The 21613-nt window shown below is 38.7% G+C and overlaps 1 protein-coding gene across 5 annotated transcripts in view; it reads left to right on the forward strand.

Moving 5' to 3' along the window:
- Nucleotides 1–21613, forward strand: part of SLC26A7 (solute carrier family 26 member 7) — a 175213-nt gene that overhangs the window by 114043 nt on the left and 39557 nt on the right. For all 5 annotated transcript variants that reach the window (XM_034668291.1, XM_034668293.1, XM_019796849.2 and 2 more), the window contains exons 6-9: nt 8200–8352; nt 12223–12305; nt 14420–14567; nt 16595–16708. In XM_034668291.1, coding sequence (XP_034524182.1) covers nt 8200–8352; nt 12223–12305; nt 14420–14567; nt 16595–16708 — 498 coding nt within the window. The remainder of the gene's footprint in view (nt 1–8199; nt 8353–12222; nt 12306–14419; nt 14568–16594; nt 16709–21613) is intronic.

The following is a 21613-nucleotide window of genomic DNA, read 5'->3' on the forward strand; positions in this document are numbered from 1 at the left end:
TTGAGAAATGATGATGTATCTTTTATTAGAAAGGATGTTTCCCCAAAAGGCACAATAAAAATTACAAAAATTCCTAGCTCCTATTAGCACATGTGGGTTTCTTTGCGATGGCGCCAGTGTGTCAGGCTGTAGCAACATGTGATAAATTTGGCAGAGTCAGCCTCACTGGCATGGCTTTATATGAGTACGGTTCTAAATCATTATGTACAGTTCTGTACATTCAACCCAAGAGCACAAGGCAAGCTTGGCAATAGATTCAATTACCCTTCTTGGAAGTTTTTATTTCCTTCCTTAAATCTGAGGAGTTTCAGGCCTGAAAAATAGTTTCATTCCCACCCCATCCCTGAAGTACAAGCAAAGCGCTTTTCTAGTCTGCACATCCCTGAAGGCTGCAGAGCAGGAACGAAGAATGTTAATAAAATGGGATAGAAACGTCAGAAGGAAATCAGAGCCAATGAAACATTTTTTTAATAGAGAATGAGATCACAATTAAATATGTACAAATGAGGTTTATATGCGGAGAATAAATCTACTTTGAAGACCTAGGTCCTCTGGGAATTCTGAATCAAGAACACGCTTTGGTGGTTTATGAAAGCCTATGTTTTCTCTGCAGTTACTGTAACATGTCTATTGTGAATTGCAGGGATGTTCAATATACCCTGAAAAGTGGACAGAATAAATTGAAGAAGAGAGGAAAGGAATGTTCATCTGCAGCTTGATTCAATCAGTGATGCTGGGGATAGAAAATGTGGCAGGTTTAATTTGGATATGGAACAATTATATGGGAATTTGTAACAAAGGTTACTTTAAAATTCTAAACCAGAGGGCAGACGTTTTTGCAACTCAACCATCTTGGGCTGAGTCTCTCTATGCCCCACAATTCACTGAAAAATGCAGCACTACAAAATCCATGCTCGAGTAATTCAAATTAAACTTTGTATTCTCTAAACAAGGGATGGCTGGGTGCCACCAGGGCCATGCGAGCTTGATTGTACGTGTCATGAGTTTTATGTGCTGTGTTGTTTCTAGTGTCTAACATACCATACTTTTCCTAGTTCACATTTTGGTTGCAGACTTAATTTATCACTTAAAGCAATAGTGAATGGCTTTATTCCCAGTGTGACAAGCACTTGTTGATCAGAAGTTTGCATATAATTGTGTAAAAAAAAATAATAGAATGTGGTTTTTTTCTGCCTTTGGAGGTTTTGTTTGTATTCATGAAAACACAGCCTAGGGTTAAGCTTTCAGCTTAATATATTTCTCTTGTTTTTCTGTTTGCACTACTTTAAGAAGTAGAGGGATTTGAGGAGTTTGAATTAACAATTCTTATCCTAAAATGTTTAATGATACAATGATATGTAGGCAAAGTTTATAGGAGACATCAAATTCTTACGAACAGAGAGAACTCGTACCAACATCAATTTTGCAAGGATTGGATATGGGTTTAGGGATCTCCAAGCAGAATCTATATGTGCTTAGAGGTGGGATTCAAATATAATGAAATTGAAAGTGAGTTGGGGCAGGAAGAGGGCATGTCTGGGCATTTGTTTAAAGGCCCCAAGGATGTGAAAGCTGCCTTTAAGAATAAAAGCCAGGGCTGACAGCGGGCTTGTCTCCCCACCTGCCAGGTGGGAGAGTTGGACTAAGTGTGAGGCTTCAAAACCAGAAATCTTCAACAGACTAACCTGGGGAGATGTAGGAACTACACATGGAGGGGAAGAGATTAGTATGTATGCATCCTTGGTTCAAAAACCACTAGAATAGATTCACTCAGCAAATATTAACTGACTGCCTCTTAGGCATTGCAGATGTGGTTGAAAAATAATATCCCTGTTCCTATGGAGTTTTATCGAAATACTGAGGAGGGCATGAAATACGACAGGAGGAGAGAGATTGGTGTACAAGATCATCCCAGATAATGTTAATGAAGGAAGCCAGGTCGTGTAATTGAAGGTGGGAAATGGGATAGAGCAAAGGAGAAATGATAATACTCACCTTGTATTAATTGGGAAATTAAATGAGTCACTGCATATAAGATAGCCTAGTGCCTAGAAATGTTAGTCCCCCTACTCTTCTAGAGAGTGATGATATCGAAACAGCCTCTCCCATTCTTTCGACCACAAGCTGCGCTCCCCACATCTGCATGTGGTAGTGAAAATATGGAAATTGCTCTCTGTTCAGTGTGGAGAGAAGGGGTTAAGATGAATGCACTGGATGCAAGGAGACTTTCGCCAAATATGAATATGTTAAGAAAAAACAGCTGTGGTCCCAGCCCTCACAACTTTAAAATCAAGTTAGAAGGCTTTTTTGCCTTGCATGATTCCACTCCTGATGTTGAAGATGCAAAGCCAAGGGCGAGAAGAGTTGGTTTGCCTGAGAAGTGCCCTGTGCCACCAAATCCCACCACTTACTACCAGAATCGAAGACTGCATGCTGCAACGTGGTTTCCCCTTCAAAGGGGTGGTGTCCCCCTCCCCCCACATTCCAAGGCAAACTGGAGGCACCAGGGAAGTTTGGAACAATTGCTTTTGCTGGACTGAAAGAAGAGAATGGTGAGGGAGGCATTGGTAAAATGGTGAATGTGTTGGTCTATTGTTTGGGGAAACTGTGCCGCAGTCCTGACTCTGTCACTTGCAAGCCAAGTCACTGGGAATAAGTCACTAGTCTTTGGAGCCTTGATTTCTACATCAATAGAATGAGTGTGTTCAACAGCTTGATTTCTGAGGCCTTTTGGGCTCTGACATGTGTCCTCTAAATATTGCCTTTATTAGGCACTTTTGTCGAGATCCTTACCACAGCTGTCCACCAGACCTGTTTGTCTGGGATAGATGCTTCCATCAGCTGGCTTCTCTCTTAATCGTGCTAATCATTTAGTGACAGTTATTAAAAGCTTTCTGTTTAGTTTCACTTTGTGTTTTAAAAAGACTTATATCTTAGTTAACTTGAAGGGGGGGGCGGAATTTCCTACGTATATATGACATCCCCAAGGTGAAAGGTCTGAGTCACCTAGACCCTCTGTGTTCATTTGCCAGGGTTGCTGTAACAAAGGGCCACAGGTTAGGTGGATCCAACAACAGAAGTGGATCTTCTCACAGTCCTGGAGGCTGGACATCAATCATGCAGGTGCCAGCACCGGGAGTTTCCTCTGGAGCCTCTCTCCTTGGCTTGCGATGGCCACCCTCCTGCCTCCTCACGCGGTCTGGCCATGCACATCCCTGTGTCTCTGTATGTCCTTATCTCCTCTTTTTATGAGGACACCAGTCAGATTGGATTAGGGCCCACTCCAATGGCCTCATTTTAATTTAATTACCTCTTTAAAGCCCCTCTCTCCAAATACAGTCACCTTAATGAGGGCCTTACCATATGAATTCTAGGGGAATACAATTGAGTCCTGACACCCTCTTTGAGTTGTCTCAGCAAGGAGAAGCACTTGACTTGGTAACTATGTTAGTGTCCTGTGGCTACTATTACAAATTACCAGAAACCTGGTGACTTCACACACACAAATTTATTCTCATGTTTCTGGAGTCCAGAAGTCCAAAAATCAAGGTATGAGCAGGGCCACGATCTCTCTGGAGGTTCTAGGGGAACCCTTCCTTGTCTTCCAGCTTCTGGTGGCTCCAGGCTTTCCTTGGCTAGTGGCTACATCAACCGAACGGTGCCCTCTGTCACCACAAAGGGCCCTCTGCTCTGCGTTCCTGTCCCCTCCTCTTCTGTCTCTCATAGACACACTTGTTGGATCTGAGACACACGTCTGCGCACAGATGATGCCGCAAGTGTTTTCAGACCACAGTCTGAACACATGGTAGCAAGCATTTATCAATGTGACGATTTTTTTTCTGGAGATATTCCTGGTTTTGTGGTTGATGACAGACTCAAAGTTGTATATTGGGAATTAAGACTCGTGGATCAAGATTAGTACTTTATACCGACTATAAAGGAGCATGCTGACAGCTTTATTAAGGTTTACTGATTGTGCCGTCACTCTGTTGTTTCTCTAGTGAAACCTAAAGTGATTTATGACAGATTCCTAATACAGAAAGAGCACAGGAACGATTAATAATAATACAAAAGGGTTTATATGTTCTTTTTGGCATAAAGTATATGTTAGCGTATTTCATGTGGTCCCTTTATAGATAGTTCAGAAATATATTCATCGTTGCTATGAAGAATTGTCAATGATAGATTACATACTTAAAATATTAACATCATTTTTTTTCTGTCATGGAGATTTCATGATAGCAAAACCTAAAGCAAACAGAATGCTGGTGAAAAGGATATTTGGTTGATAGAAATTTCTGATTGAGTATTGGGCAGAAAATCCATTCATTTTTAATACTTATTAATATTTCTAAACTTAAGATCTTTCTTTTCACATTACGAAGTTTAACGAAATGGACATAATTTAGCTTTTTCAGTTACATGATGAGAAACTACTGAATGGATCTGACCTCAGTAACTATTGAAAGGGTATGACCTCCTTTGCTTGTTTTTTTTCCCTTAACTAAATCCTGAATATGAGTTTTTTTAGCTTTGGATTTTGCTTCATTCTTATAAAAGTGGAGTTATTAAAAATCTGATGATTTGGATGATAGAAGGTATAAAAAATTGATTACTTGAAATTTACTGCAATAGTAGCTTTATTAATTTATTTATATTTAAATATTTTATTTATTTATTTATTTGACAGAGATAGAGACAGCCAGCGAGAGAGGGAACACAGGCAGGGGGAGTGGGAGAGGAAGAAGCAGGCTCCCAGCAGAGGAGCCTGATGTGAGGCTCGATCCCAGGACTCTGGGATCACACCCTGAGCTGAAGGCAGACACTTAATGACTGAGCCACCCAGGCACCCCTGCAATAGTAGCTTTAATATTTAGCTCAAGACCTTGCACAAAATAAAACCTCAATAAACATGTTGAGTGAATTAATAAATGATAACTACAAATGCCCTTAATGTGATATAGCTCAAGGATTGATAGTGAGAAAAGAAGAATCTGGGTCCTGCCTCTCTTCTTCATTCTGCTTATTCAAGTTAAAGTCCCCTATTTACAGATTTATTATTATTTTTACTACATTAGGCCAAAGTATTTATTCATTTAGCAATATTTATTGAGTGTCCATCTGCCAGACACTATTCTAAAAGTTGAGAATACATCAAAGAAAAAAAAAACAGGAATGGCGNTGACTGAGCCACCCAGGCACCCCTGCAATAGTAGCTTTAATATTTAGCTCAAGACCTTGCACAAAATAAAACCTCAATAAACATGTTGAGTGAAGTAAATAAATGATAACTACAAATGCCCTTAATGTGATATAGCTCAAGGATTGATAGTGAGAAAAGAAGAATCTGGGTCCTGCCTCTCTTCTTCATTCTGCTTATTCAAGTTAAAGTCCCCTATTTACAGATTTATTATTATTTTTACTACATTAGGCCAAAGTATTTATTCATTTAGCAATATTTATTGAGTGTCCATCTGCCAGACACTATTCTAAAAGTTGAGAATACATCAAAGAAAAAAAAAACAGGAATGGCGAACTCAGATAAGAATACATTATATAAATAAATTTGTTGGGGCACCTGGGTGGTTCAGTCTGTTAAGCAGCTGCCTGTGGCTCAGTTCATGATCCCACCGTCCTGAGATCGAGTTCCGCATCGGGCTCCCTGCTCAGTGGGGGAGCCTGCTTCTCTCTCTCCCTCTGCTGCTCCCCCTGCTTGTGCTCTCTCACTCACACACTCTCTCTCATAAATAAATAAATAAATAAATAAAATCTTTTAAAAAAATTGTGTGTGGGGTGCAAATGTCGGTTAAGTGCTTCAGAAAAGTCTATTCTGTAAAGAAAATAATAAGAAACAATATATGTATTATGAATAGGCTACTTTTTTTCTTTGAAATATCTCAAAATGATCTCTTTATACATATTGATATTTTTCATTTTATGTCAAGTTATGGTAAATGGTCAGTTTAAAGAACTAGTATTATAGTTTCAAAATGAGCTAAACTCCTGTTTTAGTAAATGGATTGGTCAGTTCTGATGAAGCAGCTTATTTATTTACCATACACATATACACTGCCTCTGCCCTTCTGAGGTCTGAGAAGTAAGAGATGTTCTTCAGGAGGAATTTTTAGTGTGTGATAGCGTTCTCAGATGACTGGATTTATATGAGAAATGAGATATTTTAATGTGTGCTTAGGATGCCTAGACCTGCATTAAACGGGCATATGCCTGTGTATGCGTGTTTGTATCCCTATCCCTGTTCCCATCTCTGTCTCCATATGCCACTCATGGCCTACAAGTTGACTTTAGCTGTGACGTCTCGACATGGGACCACATGGCAGTCGTTAGGATGGCACTCCTCATCAGCCTGCTTTTCTATTGTGTTCTTCATGCTGGTTGTAACTAGCCTTTGCCCGCCCCCACGTTCTTCTGGAGCATCTTGTGGGACGTGCTTTGCTCTACAACTTGTTGTTTAACCCAGACAGACAATAAAAACCCTGGGGGGCTTTTCTCATTCCTTTCATTCTGGGGTGGTCATTTTTATTACTGCAAACACATGTTCTCAAAATGCACATTACAGCAAATTTGGTATGGCTTGGCAATTGAGCATAGTCCCCCCCTTTCTTATACAGACACTCTCATGGCATACTTTTAATACCATGGATAAAACAGAAGGAATAATCCTCTAAATGCTTAAAAACATTTGGATGCTTGTGTTTTTTCTTGACAAATCATCCAAACGATATTCTCATTTTTGTCCTTAAATCATCAGAAAGCTATGTATTTGGACAAAATTTTCTTGACATTCCTCTAACCCCATCCCCTATAGAATATATTTCACGGACTAGCATTTCATATTTTAGTCCTTGGCTTTAAGTAAGGGGTGACTTCTTCACTTGCTGCAGGAATTCTGTGAACAGTTATCTTCCACAACATAGTCAGAAAAAAATATTGTCTGCGCCTCAGATAACTATGATATTGTAGTACCGAATTTTCTTTCCTGGTAGTGTGAGATAAAATAGAATACTATGAAAAAAAGATAACAGGTAAAGCTGTTCTGATCCCTAATTATTCCTTAATGTATCTGACACACAAGTAGTGGGGAGGTTTTGTTTGTTTATTTTTGTTTGCTTTGGTTTTTGTTGTTTTGTTTTTAAACTGTGTGGACAAAAGGGATTCTGGATTACCTACATTATACTCTGGTCCCTTTCACTCAGTGAGGCTCCATTTTAACTGAGTTTATTTAGTTTGTTTGTTTGAAAGAGTTACAGTGTTAATGATAGCATTTAACATCCAGAATTCAGGCTCAGACAGCCTGCTGTACCTTCTTACACCATCTCTGGACCAGATCTCTGGACCAGGCGGGTTAAGTACTTTGATTAGGAAACCTGCTGAGCAGAATTTTAGGAGATGCTAAAGAACCTAGTCTATATGAGCTCTTTTGATGCATGATGTATGCAATATTTTAATCCAGTATTTTTAGTTGCGGTCAACTTATATTTGAGATATTAAAAAGAGAGATCACAGAGAGGCTTGTGAGCAAGAGTAAAAGCTAGTTTTTATCACCTGAAATGACTTGAAGAATCCGTTGTGGACAAATAGAAATGAGCTTATAAAAATCAGAGTCAGCATGATTGAACAGAAGGAGGAGTTAAGGGACATGTTGAAGATAAGCATTTAAGGCCTATTTAAAACCTTTAAAATTATACAAGTGATATATCTTCGCAAGAGAGAATTTGGAAGATAGAGATAAATGCAAATATCTCCTTATGCAGAGCTCTTAACTTCCCAGATGCATCCGTAGATATTTAAAGTGCATGTGCATGTTCGATCCTGGAGTTTGAGAAAGAGCCTGTCGTGTCCTCACTGTTCTTACTGATGACTCCGCATGTAGGTAATGAGTTTTAGCATCTCTGCCCATTGAAAGACCTGGAGGAGTCTTCTCTCTAGCAGCATCCTTACGTAGGAAGGAGCAAACACTGACTTTAGCGGAAGAGTCAACGACAAAGCAATTTTGTGCATGCAAATCAATTATGGCTTGCTCCGCATTAGCACTGACCACCATTTACGCCCCACCTTTCCACACCTCACCCCGTAACGTATTCTTGCGAAACATCACTGAGCTCATCTGGAGCCAGATTTCGGTGTTGGTCTGTCGTGGATGACCCTTAGCTCTGTTTGTATGTTTCCTCGTCACTGTAGATCTACGCATACGTCTTTGAAAACATCAAGTCTGTGCGGCTGGAAGCACTGCTGTTATCCTTGTTGAGCATTGTCGTGCTCATTCTGGTTAAAGAGCTGAACGAACAGTTTAAAAGGAAAATTAAAGTCGTTCTTCCTGTCGATTTAGTTTTGGTAAGTATGAAATCAGCATTTAGCATTCTGCCTTACAACGCTTGCCAGTTGTTGGGGTAACCTGCAGAGGCTCACTCTATTGTCTGCAGTAACCCACAGCTATTCCTGTCTCTCATTAAAGGAGGGCTAATTTTGCGTGGCTATACATTAATGTAAGAACAGGAAACATTTTGAGTCAATAATTTTAAAAAGGAGAAACACATGCTTTCAATTTACACAGCATTTCTCATGTGCTTGTAATTTTTTTACATAAATAATAGAACCTATAGCTTCAGATTTTAAATAAGGAGACATTTCTGAGGGTGAGACTCAAAGGATTTCTGGAATGATTCTCTGTAAAGCAATAAAAAAGGGTATCATATCCTATTGATGTGGTATCTGTATGGTATGCATAGAAGTATTATCAGTTGACAAATGTGCATTAATAATTGGTAAAGTTATTAACACTTTTTTACTAAACTAATTTTGCTTTATTGAAGAGATACTCATGGTTTTCACTGGCCAGGGCGGGTTCTCTAAGATATTTTTTGTTGCTATACCTGGCAAAACAATGAATTATACTTTGCATTAAGGAGTAAGGTTTACGGTTTAAGGTTTATGGATTATGCATTAAAAAACACATTTTGAAATTTTAAGAGCCTCTAATGGGCACCCTTAATTAAACAAAGCATTAAGTAGAGAATGAAATGTTAACACAACCACAGTCTACTAACCCAATCATTAATTGGCTTTAGTTTTTTAATGGTCTTTGGGTTACACATGTACAGAACAAGTGGTGTCAAAATAATTTTGCCTCTTGAAATATTCAGTCATATTGCTGAAATGGTATAGCTTCACATAAATAGATAAGCCCAGCACGTTGGAAGCTATCTCTGAGGACTGTGACTTACTTCTGAAGAACAAAGACGATGGTTGCTCTCCATAGCTAGACCTTGTATGAGTCTATACTCCTGAGAATTTATGGAGATCCATGTAACTTACGTTACATATGTTACAATGTGTGTGTGTTTGTGTGTATTTCAAATAAGCCATAAAAGTGGAGGGTGCTGTGATTATTAGTAGTTTTCACAGCAACAACTGTGAAATACACCATTTTATTCCAAAACCCTATAGGTATTAAGAAATATTATTATATCTTGGGAAGCTTTATTATGTAAGTTACATGAAGCCAAAAATTGAAAATCTCCTTAGGTAACAAGGCCCTTGAACTAGTAATAAAAAAATTACTTATTCAATGTAAAAATAGTAAGAATTATCCTTTATCCTTATAAAAAAAAGGAGAGGTANTATGAAGCCAAAAATTGAAAATCTCCTTAGGTAACAAGGCCCTTGAACTAGTAATAAAAAAAATTACTTATTCAATGTAAAAATAGTAAGAATTATCCTTTATCCTTATAAAAAAAAGGAGAGGTAATTCTTACACAAGGTTGCCCCTAATATTTGCAAGATCCAAGGTAAAAGTACTAATGCAGGCCCCAATACTTGAAAGGTATAAATCAAAGTGTTAAAGAAAGCATGTTCTGGGGTGCCTGGGTGGTTCAGTTGGTTAAGTGTCAGACTCCTGATTTCAGCTCAGGTCATGATCCCAGGGTTGTGAGATCGAGCCCCATATAGGGCTCCATGTTGGGTGTGGAGCCTACCTAAGATTCTCTTTCTCCCTCTCCCCCTGCTTCTCCCCCCCGCCCTTGCACACTCTCTCTCTCTTAAAAAACAAAAAACAAGCAAAAAAAAAAAAAAACAGGTTCTATTTTCCTATTTTGACCAAAATACCGTAGTGATTACCTTGAAAGGTCAGAATAGAGAATTCTCCCACTCCTTTGAGTTCTGCCAGAATGAGGCAGCATGGGGAGAGCTGGTTCTTTGGCCTGCCCCTTCTCTTCCTACACCAGCTCTGTCCCACCTACAAGGGGATTTGTATGTATATGTGTGGCTATTCCAGCCCCAGTATCCATGCTCCAAACACATCCCCACTCTTTCATCACCAAAACTGTCCCCTGGCCTTTTCATGGGCCGCACAGGGAGGATGAACCTGGTGGAGCAGGCTTGGGGCCATTGGAGCAGGAAATTGTAGATTCCTGAGTACCAAAGTGTGGTTCAGAAAGACGAGTACAGGTGAATCAGGCACATCCCTTTGCCCCTGCAAAGCTCTCATTTTATGGGGTGGGCTACAGTTAGAGGAGGCTACATTTAGGGGAGGGCCAGATTAGAGCCACCTAAAGCATTGGGCCTGCCTGGACCGGGATACCCTGCTGCCCAAGTCTAAGGGCAGTGCTGGTCTTATATACACATATAATANTCTAAGGGCAGTGGTGGTCTTATATACACATATAATATCAAAATCATATTGAAGAGGGACCAATGATTCTGCTGATATAAGAAGTTTAATTTTGTCAAAGAGATAGAGTGAGGCAATAAGACATTGTCTGAAATCCAATTCAGTGGCTTGAATTACTTAATTTCAATATTGGCTGTAGGTATTGAACAATCATGTATTCTTCCATTTTCAATAAGGAACCAATATTTTGTGGCTATGGTTTTTCTTTTACAGCTCACATTTTCTCACCTGATATAAATATTTCATGGAAATTATTAGCAATTAAAATTTATTAATCATCTTAGGAATTTTTGAATATGTTAATGCTTCTGATTCTAACCAGTAGCCTGAATTTTTAACTACTACTCTCTTCATTAAAAACACTGTTATATCACAATATTTTTTAAGTTTAACAGTATAACCTGTACAGTTTTGTTGCCTTTCTAAAAAAATCCTCAAGGCTATTTTGCTTTTTAAGTGTATTTGATGTTTTAAAACCCTCTGTAAATTCAGTTAAATATCATTACAGAGTGCGGAAATACACAGGAAAAATCTCTACAAAATCATATTATGGGGCATTAATTGTTAAATATGGCTTAATTTGCTAGTGTGATTGTGTTATACCTGTTTTCTGGCCATGTGCATGGTAAATTTGTACTTTAAGTAGGTAATTGGTATGTCTCTTTTTAACAAAAAAGTGTAGTGTATAAGTAGTTCCAGACTAATACCAAACTGCCATAACCATGTGAAACTTCCGGGATCTACGAAAATTATCAGAAGAATGAAAAAAAAAATAAAGAATGAAAAGAGAATGTGAAAATGGCTGGAAAACATGGGGGTGGCATGGTAGAATAACAGAGATTGAAGTGGGTTCTGAACATAGATTTTAAAGGTGATTATGCTTCCAGGCAGAAGAACCCTTGACCTTGCCTCTCATAGGTCATTTAACAGAGCATAGGGAACCAGAGACTCCACGGAGATTATTTTAAAAACAGTGAGTCCAATATGTTATTAACTAGTGTAATTTACTTCAAGAAATAGTAAAAGCTCAAAACTCAAAATTATTCAAGGAGACTGTACATCATCACTGGTTACTAACCTATATAAGTATATTAATGCAATATCTCAAACTCTTGAAAAGTTGGTGTCATGGAGGGAAGTCATGCTGTGTTATAAAGCTTTCCTTCGTGTTCTGAGAGACGAGTATTTAGGTTGGTTGTGGTATCTGTACACCCACACACGTACACTCCCATATTCTGTCCTGCGCCCCTTCAGAATCAGTCATAATTGGATTGACGTGTTGGGAAGGATATTAGAAAAGTCCTATTATTGGGATGCCATTTGATTTTTGAGACTGCAAATCAAGTGTTTTCAAATTTCAGAGGCATTTTTCTGATTTTTAGAATGTTCTTAATTTTTTAGAAGTCTGTGCAACTACTGCATTACTCTTGACAATCATGGGACATGTAAACAATGTTTACTTTTAGAAATAGTTTCAAGGGGTGTGAGAGGCCAGTAATAATTTTCTTTTTCTTTTTTCAAATGGAACCACACAGATTATCGCTGCATCTTTTGCTTGTTACTGTACCAATATGGAAATCACATATGGATTAGAAGTAGTTGGTCATATTCCAAAAGGGTAATGTAGTCTTTTTCTTTCTTTCTTTTTTGTTTGTTTGTTTGTTTGTTTGTTTGTTTTTGATGGAGGAAAGGTCTTGGTGTAGGCGGCTATGGGTTTCATTTCTTTCAAAGGCCCTCTGTAGGACAAATTCTAATTAATTTCTATTTGAAGATGATAGAAACAAACAATACACATATGGAGAAAGAGTAACTTCTTACACTGTTTGCCTATTACTAGGGAAGTTGACAACTATTTTATACAGCATTGCTTCAGGTAAAAGATTTGGAGGTTGTTTACAAAGATATTATTTGGGAAAAAAAGGAGGGCATGTAATTTCCAAATTATAGTCCTGCTCTGGGATTTATTGTTCCCTATTTTATTTCACTTAAAACATAGTAAAAGCACACAAGCATCATCTGAAATAGCAACCCCATCGGCCTGGGTGGTGTATAATGGTGAGAGAGGGTAGAAGCAGAGAAGAGGGAATGGTTTCTCAGAGCCTTCCTCTGGACCCTAAGAGGAAGGTTAACAAAACTGTTTACCCTAAAAGGGCAAAACGTTGAGCCAAATATAGCCTGAAGGAACACAAAGACATCTTAGGAAAGAGAGGGGTGTCATAGGGTTATTCTGTCTTAATGGGCTGTATATACACCAGTATTTATAAATGTGGGGCAAAGTTACAGTTGTTTCCTCTATGTTTTTATCTTCCAGTCCCAAATTTTGGTTTCTAATTATATGCAAATGGAGGAACAGTAGAAAAATTCTCAGAGGTTAAAAGATAATTAAAAAAAAAAATCCTGTCTTTAACCTTTATGTAGATGCAGGCTAATGGTTATTATTTAAGTCAACTTGGGTTTTCTGCAGGGTTCTCTATGTTTCCACCTTCAAAAGTCAATTTATTGTTTCTGGGTCAGCTTATTGTTAATAATTAGGCAAGCTCAATTTTTATGACACAGAAGTTCTTATACTTTGAAATGGCAGCTCTCTTGTATATCATATTAAGATATGTTAAGGCCTGTAATGTTATGAAGCAGTTGCTCTTGGGTGTAAACTTTAGTAAGTGGGTAAAAGAAATCATGCCTCTCCCCCACCTGCTTTAATTCTCCTTTATTTTGAGTGACCTTTCCAGATCCATTCTCTGAAGAAATTATAGAAAGAGCATGGCATTGGAAAGAGACAGTGAACCCCAGCTCTACCATTCACCTTTTGATCTAAATGCTTTATCTAAACTTTCTTAAAATGTTTTCTCCACCATAGAGTGCGTGGGTGGCACTCAGTGTAGGGTTGTGTGGGCGATTAAATGAAACAGCTAATTGAGAGGGCTGAACATTCCACTTTCTTGCTAGATATTAAGCCAACATGATCTATCTTCCCTTTTCTACTTTTTCCCCAGAGGGATTTTTCATTTGTTTGTTTTTGGAGGAGAAGGAAGTCGTCCTCCAAAGCATCATCAGGAATAAATAAGCAATGATCCCTTGGCTCAAGTGGTTTTCAAAAGACAAGGAGACAATGGCTGGGTATTAGTTGAAAGAAATATTTTAAAACACGTCTTTAAAAGCGAGGAACTGTATTTTGCAACAGAGGGTAGATGGAGCCTTTACACACATTTTTCTTAACATATGTGATGCATAGTTAAGTGTATTGTGAAAGGATTGAGTTAAAAACGTAATTAAGATTATGAACTCAACGGCAAATTTAGGGATTAGCTCAAGAATTGTAGCTCACAGTAAACCATTGTTTGCCTACAACACTGTAGTACTCAGGGCAGGAAGTATAGTTTTTAATGCCTGCCAATTACATATTTGGAAAGGTTCGAATGAAAGAACACTCAAGACTTGCTTTTGTTCTGATACAGGAAATTTTTGTCGAGTCAGAGTTTCTGTAAGGTAATCTGGGCATCAGTGCTGATGGACTCATGAAGCCCATCGCCGTGGCGATCCTTGTTATTTTGCTTTTCTGCTAAATAATATTGAAAACAAAGGGCTTCAAACTGCAAGCCTGCTTGGTTTTCACATGAGTGTTTCACTTTTTCTGTGTAAGCTTCATGATCATGACCAGAGTTGAATTCAGTGCAAGTTGTTACAGAAATTACATGAAAATTGATGACTTCAGTATGGTCCTTCTTTCCACAGAATCCCTTCACCTAGAGCTCCCCCGATGAATGTCCTCTCTGCAGTAATTACTGAAGCTTTTGGAGTGGCACTGGTCGGCTATGTGGCTTCCCTGGCTCTGGCTCAAGGATCTGCCAAAAAATACAAATATTCAGTTGATGACAACCAGGTGGAGTATGACCCAGCCCCCCTCCATGACTGTTGTGGCATGGTACTCTGTACCCCAGACCCTGAGAATGTTGAACTTAGGAAAAATATAACTTTGCACAGTGTATAGCAAGAATGGGTAGAACAAAACAAAAATCTCTAAATCATTCATAGAAAGCTGAAAATCTGGCTTTTATGGTTTGGTTTATAATATACATTTTTTTTTCCCTTGGAGAGAAGGACATTTTGATGTCCTTTTTGATTTTAGGATAGAATCTACATATATTTATCATTGCATGCTGACTTCCAAAAATCATGGATCTCAAAGTAAAAATAACACTAACATTACTTATTCTTGTTAGTAAAAAACTAAAGGGTGCAAGGGTTCATTCTAAGAACACCAAAGAATGAAGATTTTACTGATCATATTTCTGAATCTACTTCTGCTAGTTTCTTGTTTCAGTCCTTGTGGACCTACATTCCTGCACAGGTCTGCAGAGGCAGCCGTGGAATGGGGGTTATGAGCAGCATATTACCTGTGTCTAAATCTCACTCTGACACTATGTGCCCTTTATTGGTTCTGTGTCCCAGTTTTGTCATCTGTAAAAAACAAAACAAAACAAAACAAAACAAAACAAAACAAAAAACAGACTTATTCATTTAACAGATGTGTATTGAACTCTACCATGAACCAGGCACTGGTCTAGGAACAAGGGATGCAATGGTCTATGGTACAGACCATGTCGTTCCTCATCTCAAACCCTCCCAGTGACTTGCCATCATGTGCAGATGAAATGCCTCTTTTGCAAGGCTTTCAGGGCCCTACATGACCTGCCACTTCCCCTTTCCTCTCTGATCTCATATCCCTTTTACACTCTGTTTTAGCCACAGTTACTGCCTTGCTTTACCTTGGTCCCACTAATCATGTTTCTGGCTCAGGACATTTGTACTTGCTGCTCCTATTTGCCAGGAACTCTGTTCCCTCAGATATCTGCATGCCTCTTTTATTCTAATGTTCCCTTCTCAGGGAGGCCTTCCTTGGTAAACTAAGATCCTAAACTCCAAATTTTTCCATTCCCTCCTCTGCTTTGCTTTTTGTATTAATCTTGTTTACTGTCAGCATTCACTCACTAGAGTGCCAGCTCTCTGAGGGCAGGGATATTTGTCTGTTTTGTATACTGGCAACAGCAGAAGCAGGAAAACATCAGGAGGCTTTTGCAATAATCCAGGTGACATTTGATGGCTTGGACCTGGATGTAGCAATGCAGGAGATGAGAAGTAGACAGATTCTAGATTGGATGTGGATGCCATCTGGGAAAAGGGGGAAGAGTCAAAAATATCTCTAATGCTTTTGGTCTAAGCAGTCGGAACTTGGTGGGGAAGAATGTGGGAGGACCTGGTTGGGAATGGTAGAGAGCAATAGCCCGATTTGGTTAAGTTTGGGATACTTGTCAGCCATCCAAATGGAGATGCTAAGTAGCAGGTTGGCCATATGAGTTTGAAGTACGGAAGAGTGACCCAGGCTAGAGATGTAAATTTGAGAGTTGTCAACGTGTTTAGGTAGCTAGGATCAGAGAGAAGCGGTCCAATATTTGTGATTGGTTATATGAGAAGGAACCATAAGAAAGTGGAGACGTAGTGGCCAGGGAAGTAGGAGGAAAACAGGAGGGTGTGAGGTCCTAGAAAGACCTAGAAGGAACCTTTAAGGAGGAGCATGTGAGCAACTAACTATCTCAAAGGCTACTTCTAGGCCAGGTAGGTAGGAAATAACCACTGGAGTTAGCATTGTGGGGGTCATCGGTGGAGTGGTGGGAGTTCTTCCCTAGAAGGTGGTTATGAGCATTCATTGCTTAGAACAGTTCCGGCTTATGGTAAGCACTCAATAGAACTTAGCTATTTTTTTTTTTTTTTAGATAATGGTTAAGTCACAACAAATGGGGAGAACAGAAGTTGAATACAAACAAACCTCATCCTTTGACAAGATGTCCCCGTGGTCTCCAGAAGTTGATTGTGATTAAGTAATATATTCTCTTATTATCAATCTTGTAGGAATTTTTGGCCCATGGCCTCAGCAATGTGATTCCTTCATTTTTCTTCTGCATACCCAGTGCTGCTGCCATGGGAAGGACTGCGGGCCTGTACAGCACAGGGGCGAAGACGCAGGTAACTTCATTGTTTAGAATGGACCAGAAAACTGCTGGTTACTCTCCTTTTCGGAAAGGGGGGAGAACTGAGCTTCTCTCTAAAGTCCTGAAAATATTTTCACTCCTTCAGTTTTTTTCTAACTAGTCTCGAGAAGGTCATCTCTCTCACTTTCTTATGAATGATCCTTCCAGAAGCCCAGTGACTCAGTGAGCAGACAGAAGTCCTACTAGCGGCCGCGTTATTGTTTGCAGCCTTTGAAGAATGCTCCCTCTAGTGGTGCTGCTGGTTTTGTGTTTTGCTAATCTAACCAGTCAACTTGAAAATTTTCCATTCTTGTTCATTTCCTTTGTATAAAATGAAATCAATTATATGCAAAATCTGTCCTTGATGCTGAAATTTCTGTCTGTAGAGATGTACAAGTATATAAACCAGTGATAACTCGTCTGTGCACATTTTAGGTTAAAGAAACAATTATATATTTTTAGGAACTTACATCAATTCAACATTTGTTGAGGGCCTGCTGTATACCAGGTATTATGTTGGGTACCGGTAGGTAGATGGTGGTGATAACAAAGATGTTGTTTTGATGATGATGATGGTGGGAGTGTTGGTGGAAACATATACTGAATATGTCATACTTTTTATATAAATGTATATGTCATATGTATATGTCATACTTTTTATATAAATGAACTCTTTTAACATTTAGGCAGCTCTATGAAGGAGGTATAATTATTATCCTCAGCTTCCACATGAGAGAAATGAGGAAAGGAGGGTTAAAATAACTTACCCAGGTCACAGAGCTCGTTAGTGGCAGAGCTGGGATTTGAACCCAGATAGATCAACCTCCTATCTTTCACTTTAAAGTACTGTTTCATATATGAAAATTTAGGCAGATGTTACTACAAAAAATTAATATTAACAGCTAACCATTATTAAAATAATTCACGTTTATTAACACTGGAGTTGGATGAGAATTTACAAAACATTTTATGTGGTGATTCAAATATTTATTAGGGATCTACCTTAAGTCATTTTGGGGGGTCGTAGAAGAATAAATTTGAAAAAGATATGGTTCTTGACCTTGGGGGCAAGTGGCAAGAGAAAGATGGTTAAATAGAAATTAAAATACAGCATACAAGTAACTAATAAAATTACTGATGAATGTACCACAGAGCGGAGAAGAAGCAGCAACAAATTCAGAATGTATAATAATTTCAGAGATAATTGCCTCAACTCATGAGCTGAGATGTGACGTTCTCATTCAACCTTGTTTTACATGACAGTTTGATTGGCTTTTATGCAACTAGAGACTTCAAGCATAGGTTTATCATGAGCACTGGCATGAACACTTGCAAACAGGACTCTCAAGTGTTTGGGGCTAGATGTGAATGTTTAATATATGGTGTACTCAAGTACCATCCCCGACTCTGAGGACACTTCTTCCCAATAAAATTCTAGGATTCTATCGTAGTTTCCACCTGGTTTCCCACCAGGGGGAAGTATATTCAATTTGCTCTCTTCATGTTCAGGCTAGATAAAAATAAGTGGCTAAGGGCATGGATTCCAGAGCCTGGGCTTGTGTTCTAGGTCCATCTTTAGTAGTGGAGTGATTTAACACAACTAACTTGACCTTTCTAGCCTAACTGGACTTGGCTGGTAAAGTGTTTGTTATAGGGATTATACGAGTTCATATGTGCTTAGTTTGCCCAAAGCCTGAGCACTAGATAAATACTCCTTCAATGTTAACAGTGATCATTGATTGAATTATTATTATCGTTAAATATTTTTATTATAATAAAATCTTTCCAGAACCTTTCATTTGACATTTAATATTAAAATGTCCTGGTTTGATGGTGATGCAGTAAGCCAGTTTCTATTCCAAGTTGTCCTTCCAACTTGCTGGAGATGTTGAACAGGTTAGCATCTTCATCCATCACAGGGACAAGAGAAGGTTGGAATAGAATGTGTGAAATGTCTTCCACCTGAATCTGTATCACACCTGGAGTTTCCTTAGGCATTTACTACTTTTCCAATTGCTGTTTTAGTAATAACAAAACTGTCTCATTAATCTTTGTAACTTTAAATATTGAATGTCTAAGGAGGTAGTTATTTTTAAGTCTTGGATATTTTTTTTTCATTTTTGTTCATTTTAGTTGGACGTACATGTGTTCGACTAATAGGGTGGGGATGGAGAGGCACTCTCTCTGCTCTGCGGGCCACATGTTTGAATGATAAGAACAACAGAACTTTTCTAACTACTTTTCAGGGTTATTTTCTCATGGTGTCTAGACTTCAGAAGAAATGAAAGAAATCTAACAAAACACAAGTTCAGAGAAATGAAGCTCAGCAGGAGAGTATTTTCATGCTGTTCTGCTTGTTGAGATGGTCACTAATCTGTTCAACAATTCCCATTAAATTGCACAGAGAAGGAATCTGATTTAATGGGCATACCCAGATTGAGGATGCTTTCCCATTGAAGTCATTTTAGTCCTTCAACATGTGGGTATAACTGGTAACTGACATGACTTGAAAAAGGTAGTTGGGGAAGCCAAGTCTTAAAAGTTTTGTTTTAAATAGGCTATTTGTGAAACCCATTTTCTGTGTGACAAGACTTCACAAAACAACCCCTTAAATGGCTTTGTCTCTTTTAGGAACTAGAGTTATCCCCAGTAAATTAATCTAGAAGACCTAAAAACTCTTAACTTTCAGGCTAATGACAACTAATTAAAGGAACAATGGAACCACCTTCCATTATTAATTATTTCACCAACAGACTCTTATTTGGAAATATTCCTGGTATATCTGTAGAAAGTTACCATTTTCAAATGTAAATATAAACTTATTATTTTCTCCTAAAGCCCTTAAAAGGCTTTGCATAGGTCTTAGAATTCGGACCTTTATGTTACCTACAAGGTTCTGAGTGCTTTCTTCTACAGCCTCATCTTGGACTCTTCTCTTCCTCTTTCCCAGCTCTCGGACCTGTGACCCTTCTTCATTCCTGTGGGCCACAGGTGTCTGTGTCCTCTGCTGTGGCTGCCTCTCCTTCCCCTCTAAGATAACTTCTCCCGTCCTTCAGATCCCACTGCCACTTCTGGCACAACTGTTCTTATCTTCAGGGTCCTAAGCTCTTTTGCACATTAAACGTTCATCACTGTGATTTATATCATGAATGCCTGCCTTCTACCCTTGACTGAAGCTCCTAGAAAACAGGTTCTCTGTCTGCTTTGGTTCACTACATCCTCAGTGTCTAGCCCAGGACTCAGCACATAGTAGGTGTTTGGTAACTATGTAGTGATAAGAATGAATGAGACATAAAAGTATCTGATAATGATAAAACTAGTTGGCTTTGCTGTCATTAAAGAGGGACAAGTGAAGCCATGCAGTTTTTATTGGGACTTAATACAGCATGTTTGAAGTCAGGAAAATCCCACTTGAAACCAGGCTTAGGATCACAGACTTTAGGAAAGTGCTGTTCAATAGAAACATTAACAGGAGCCACATAGGTAATTTAAATTTTTTAGTTGTCACATTTTAAAAAGTAGAAGAAGCTGCTAAAATTAATTTAATAATACATTTGATTTACCCAATATAGTCAAAATGTTGTTTCGACAAAGAATCTAAAAATTGCCAATGATATCTTTTACATTATTTTCTTTTTGTACTAAGACTTCAAAATCTGGTGTGTATTTTACATTTTCAGCCTATCTTAATATGGGCTATCCACATCTCAAATGCCCAAGAGCTACATGTGTCTATATTAGTGTATCTAGGAACATTTTACATACAAGAGAGTTGGTGGTAAAACCTTTCAGTGGTTTCAAAAATTAAATTTAAATATTTGAATTGAAATGAGAAAAGATACTAATCATTTAATACCAAGTGCCATGGTCAGAGAAACAACACATTTCTTTTTTTTTTTTTTTTAAGATTTTATTTATTTATTTGAGAGCAAGAGAGAGCCCATGAGCAAGAGAGAGTTGGGTGGGGAGGGGCAGAAGGAGAGGGAGAGAGAATCTCAAGCAGGCTCCCTGCTGAGAATGGAACCCATGCCTGGGGCTCGATCCCAGAACCCTGAGACCATGACCTGAGCAGAAATCAAGAGTTGGAAGCTTAACTGACTGAGCCACCCAGGCACCCAAGAGGCCAATACATTTCTGTCCTCCACATGTAGAAAACATTTTTAGAGTGATTCCCTTGAGATGTGACATGCTGAGCATGGCTATCTATCTAGGAATAAGAAAGTCTTGGTCCTGCCTAGACATACAGCACAAAGAAGTGTTACAGGTCTTCCTTCCATCCTTCCTTCTAAGGAATGATAATTATGGGAGGGAGCACAGTATGCCTTGGCTCTCTCCCCTACGCCTTTCCCTTTGCTTCCAACAGAGTAGATACACTGGTGCTCTGTGGACAGTTTGGGAGACGTAACCGAACCATGAAGGATGAGAGGCAGCATTGGCTGCAGGCAAAGCGTGGTCACTGCCGGAAATGACAGCTGGTGTGTTTTTCTGCAACACTGAGATTGCCTCCAGGTTCTAATTTGCCAGGCTATATTCTTTTATTCTTTCAAATTTGGCTTATTGCTTCCAACTTCTTTAAAGCTTTTAAAATCTAGCTTTAGTTACCCAGTATCTTCTTTCTCCCTAGTGCCCTTTCCCATCACTTTTGCCGTTCCACCACTTTCCACAAAGCTGTGCACACAGTGAGCTCTTGACCGAGTTTGCATTTTTAGCAAATATTTAGGCAGGAAATGGCTGGCATCTCACCCGTCCTCCAGCCGTTTATATAGCTATGGGTAACAGGAATGCCTGCAGAATCATCTTTGTAAGCAACCTACAACATATACAATATATTAATAATGTAACAAGAAGAAAATGTAGATTTCATTATCCTTTATGCAGAATTAACTCAATATGAGTAGTT

The sequence above is a fragment of the Ailuropoda melanoleuca genome, chromosome 9, assembly GCF_002007445.2.
Source record: "Ailuropoda melanoleuca isolate Jingjing chromosome 9, ASM200744v2, whole genome shotgun sequence".
In the NCBI taxonomy this organism is placed as follows: Eukaryota; Metazoa; Chordata; class Mammalia; order Carnivora; family Ursidae; genus Ailuropoda; species Ailuropoda melanoleuca.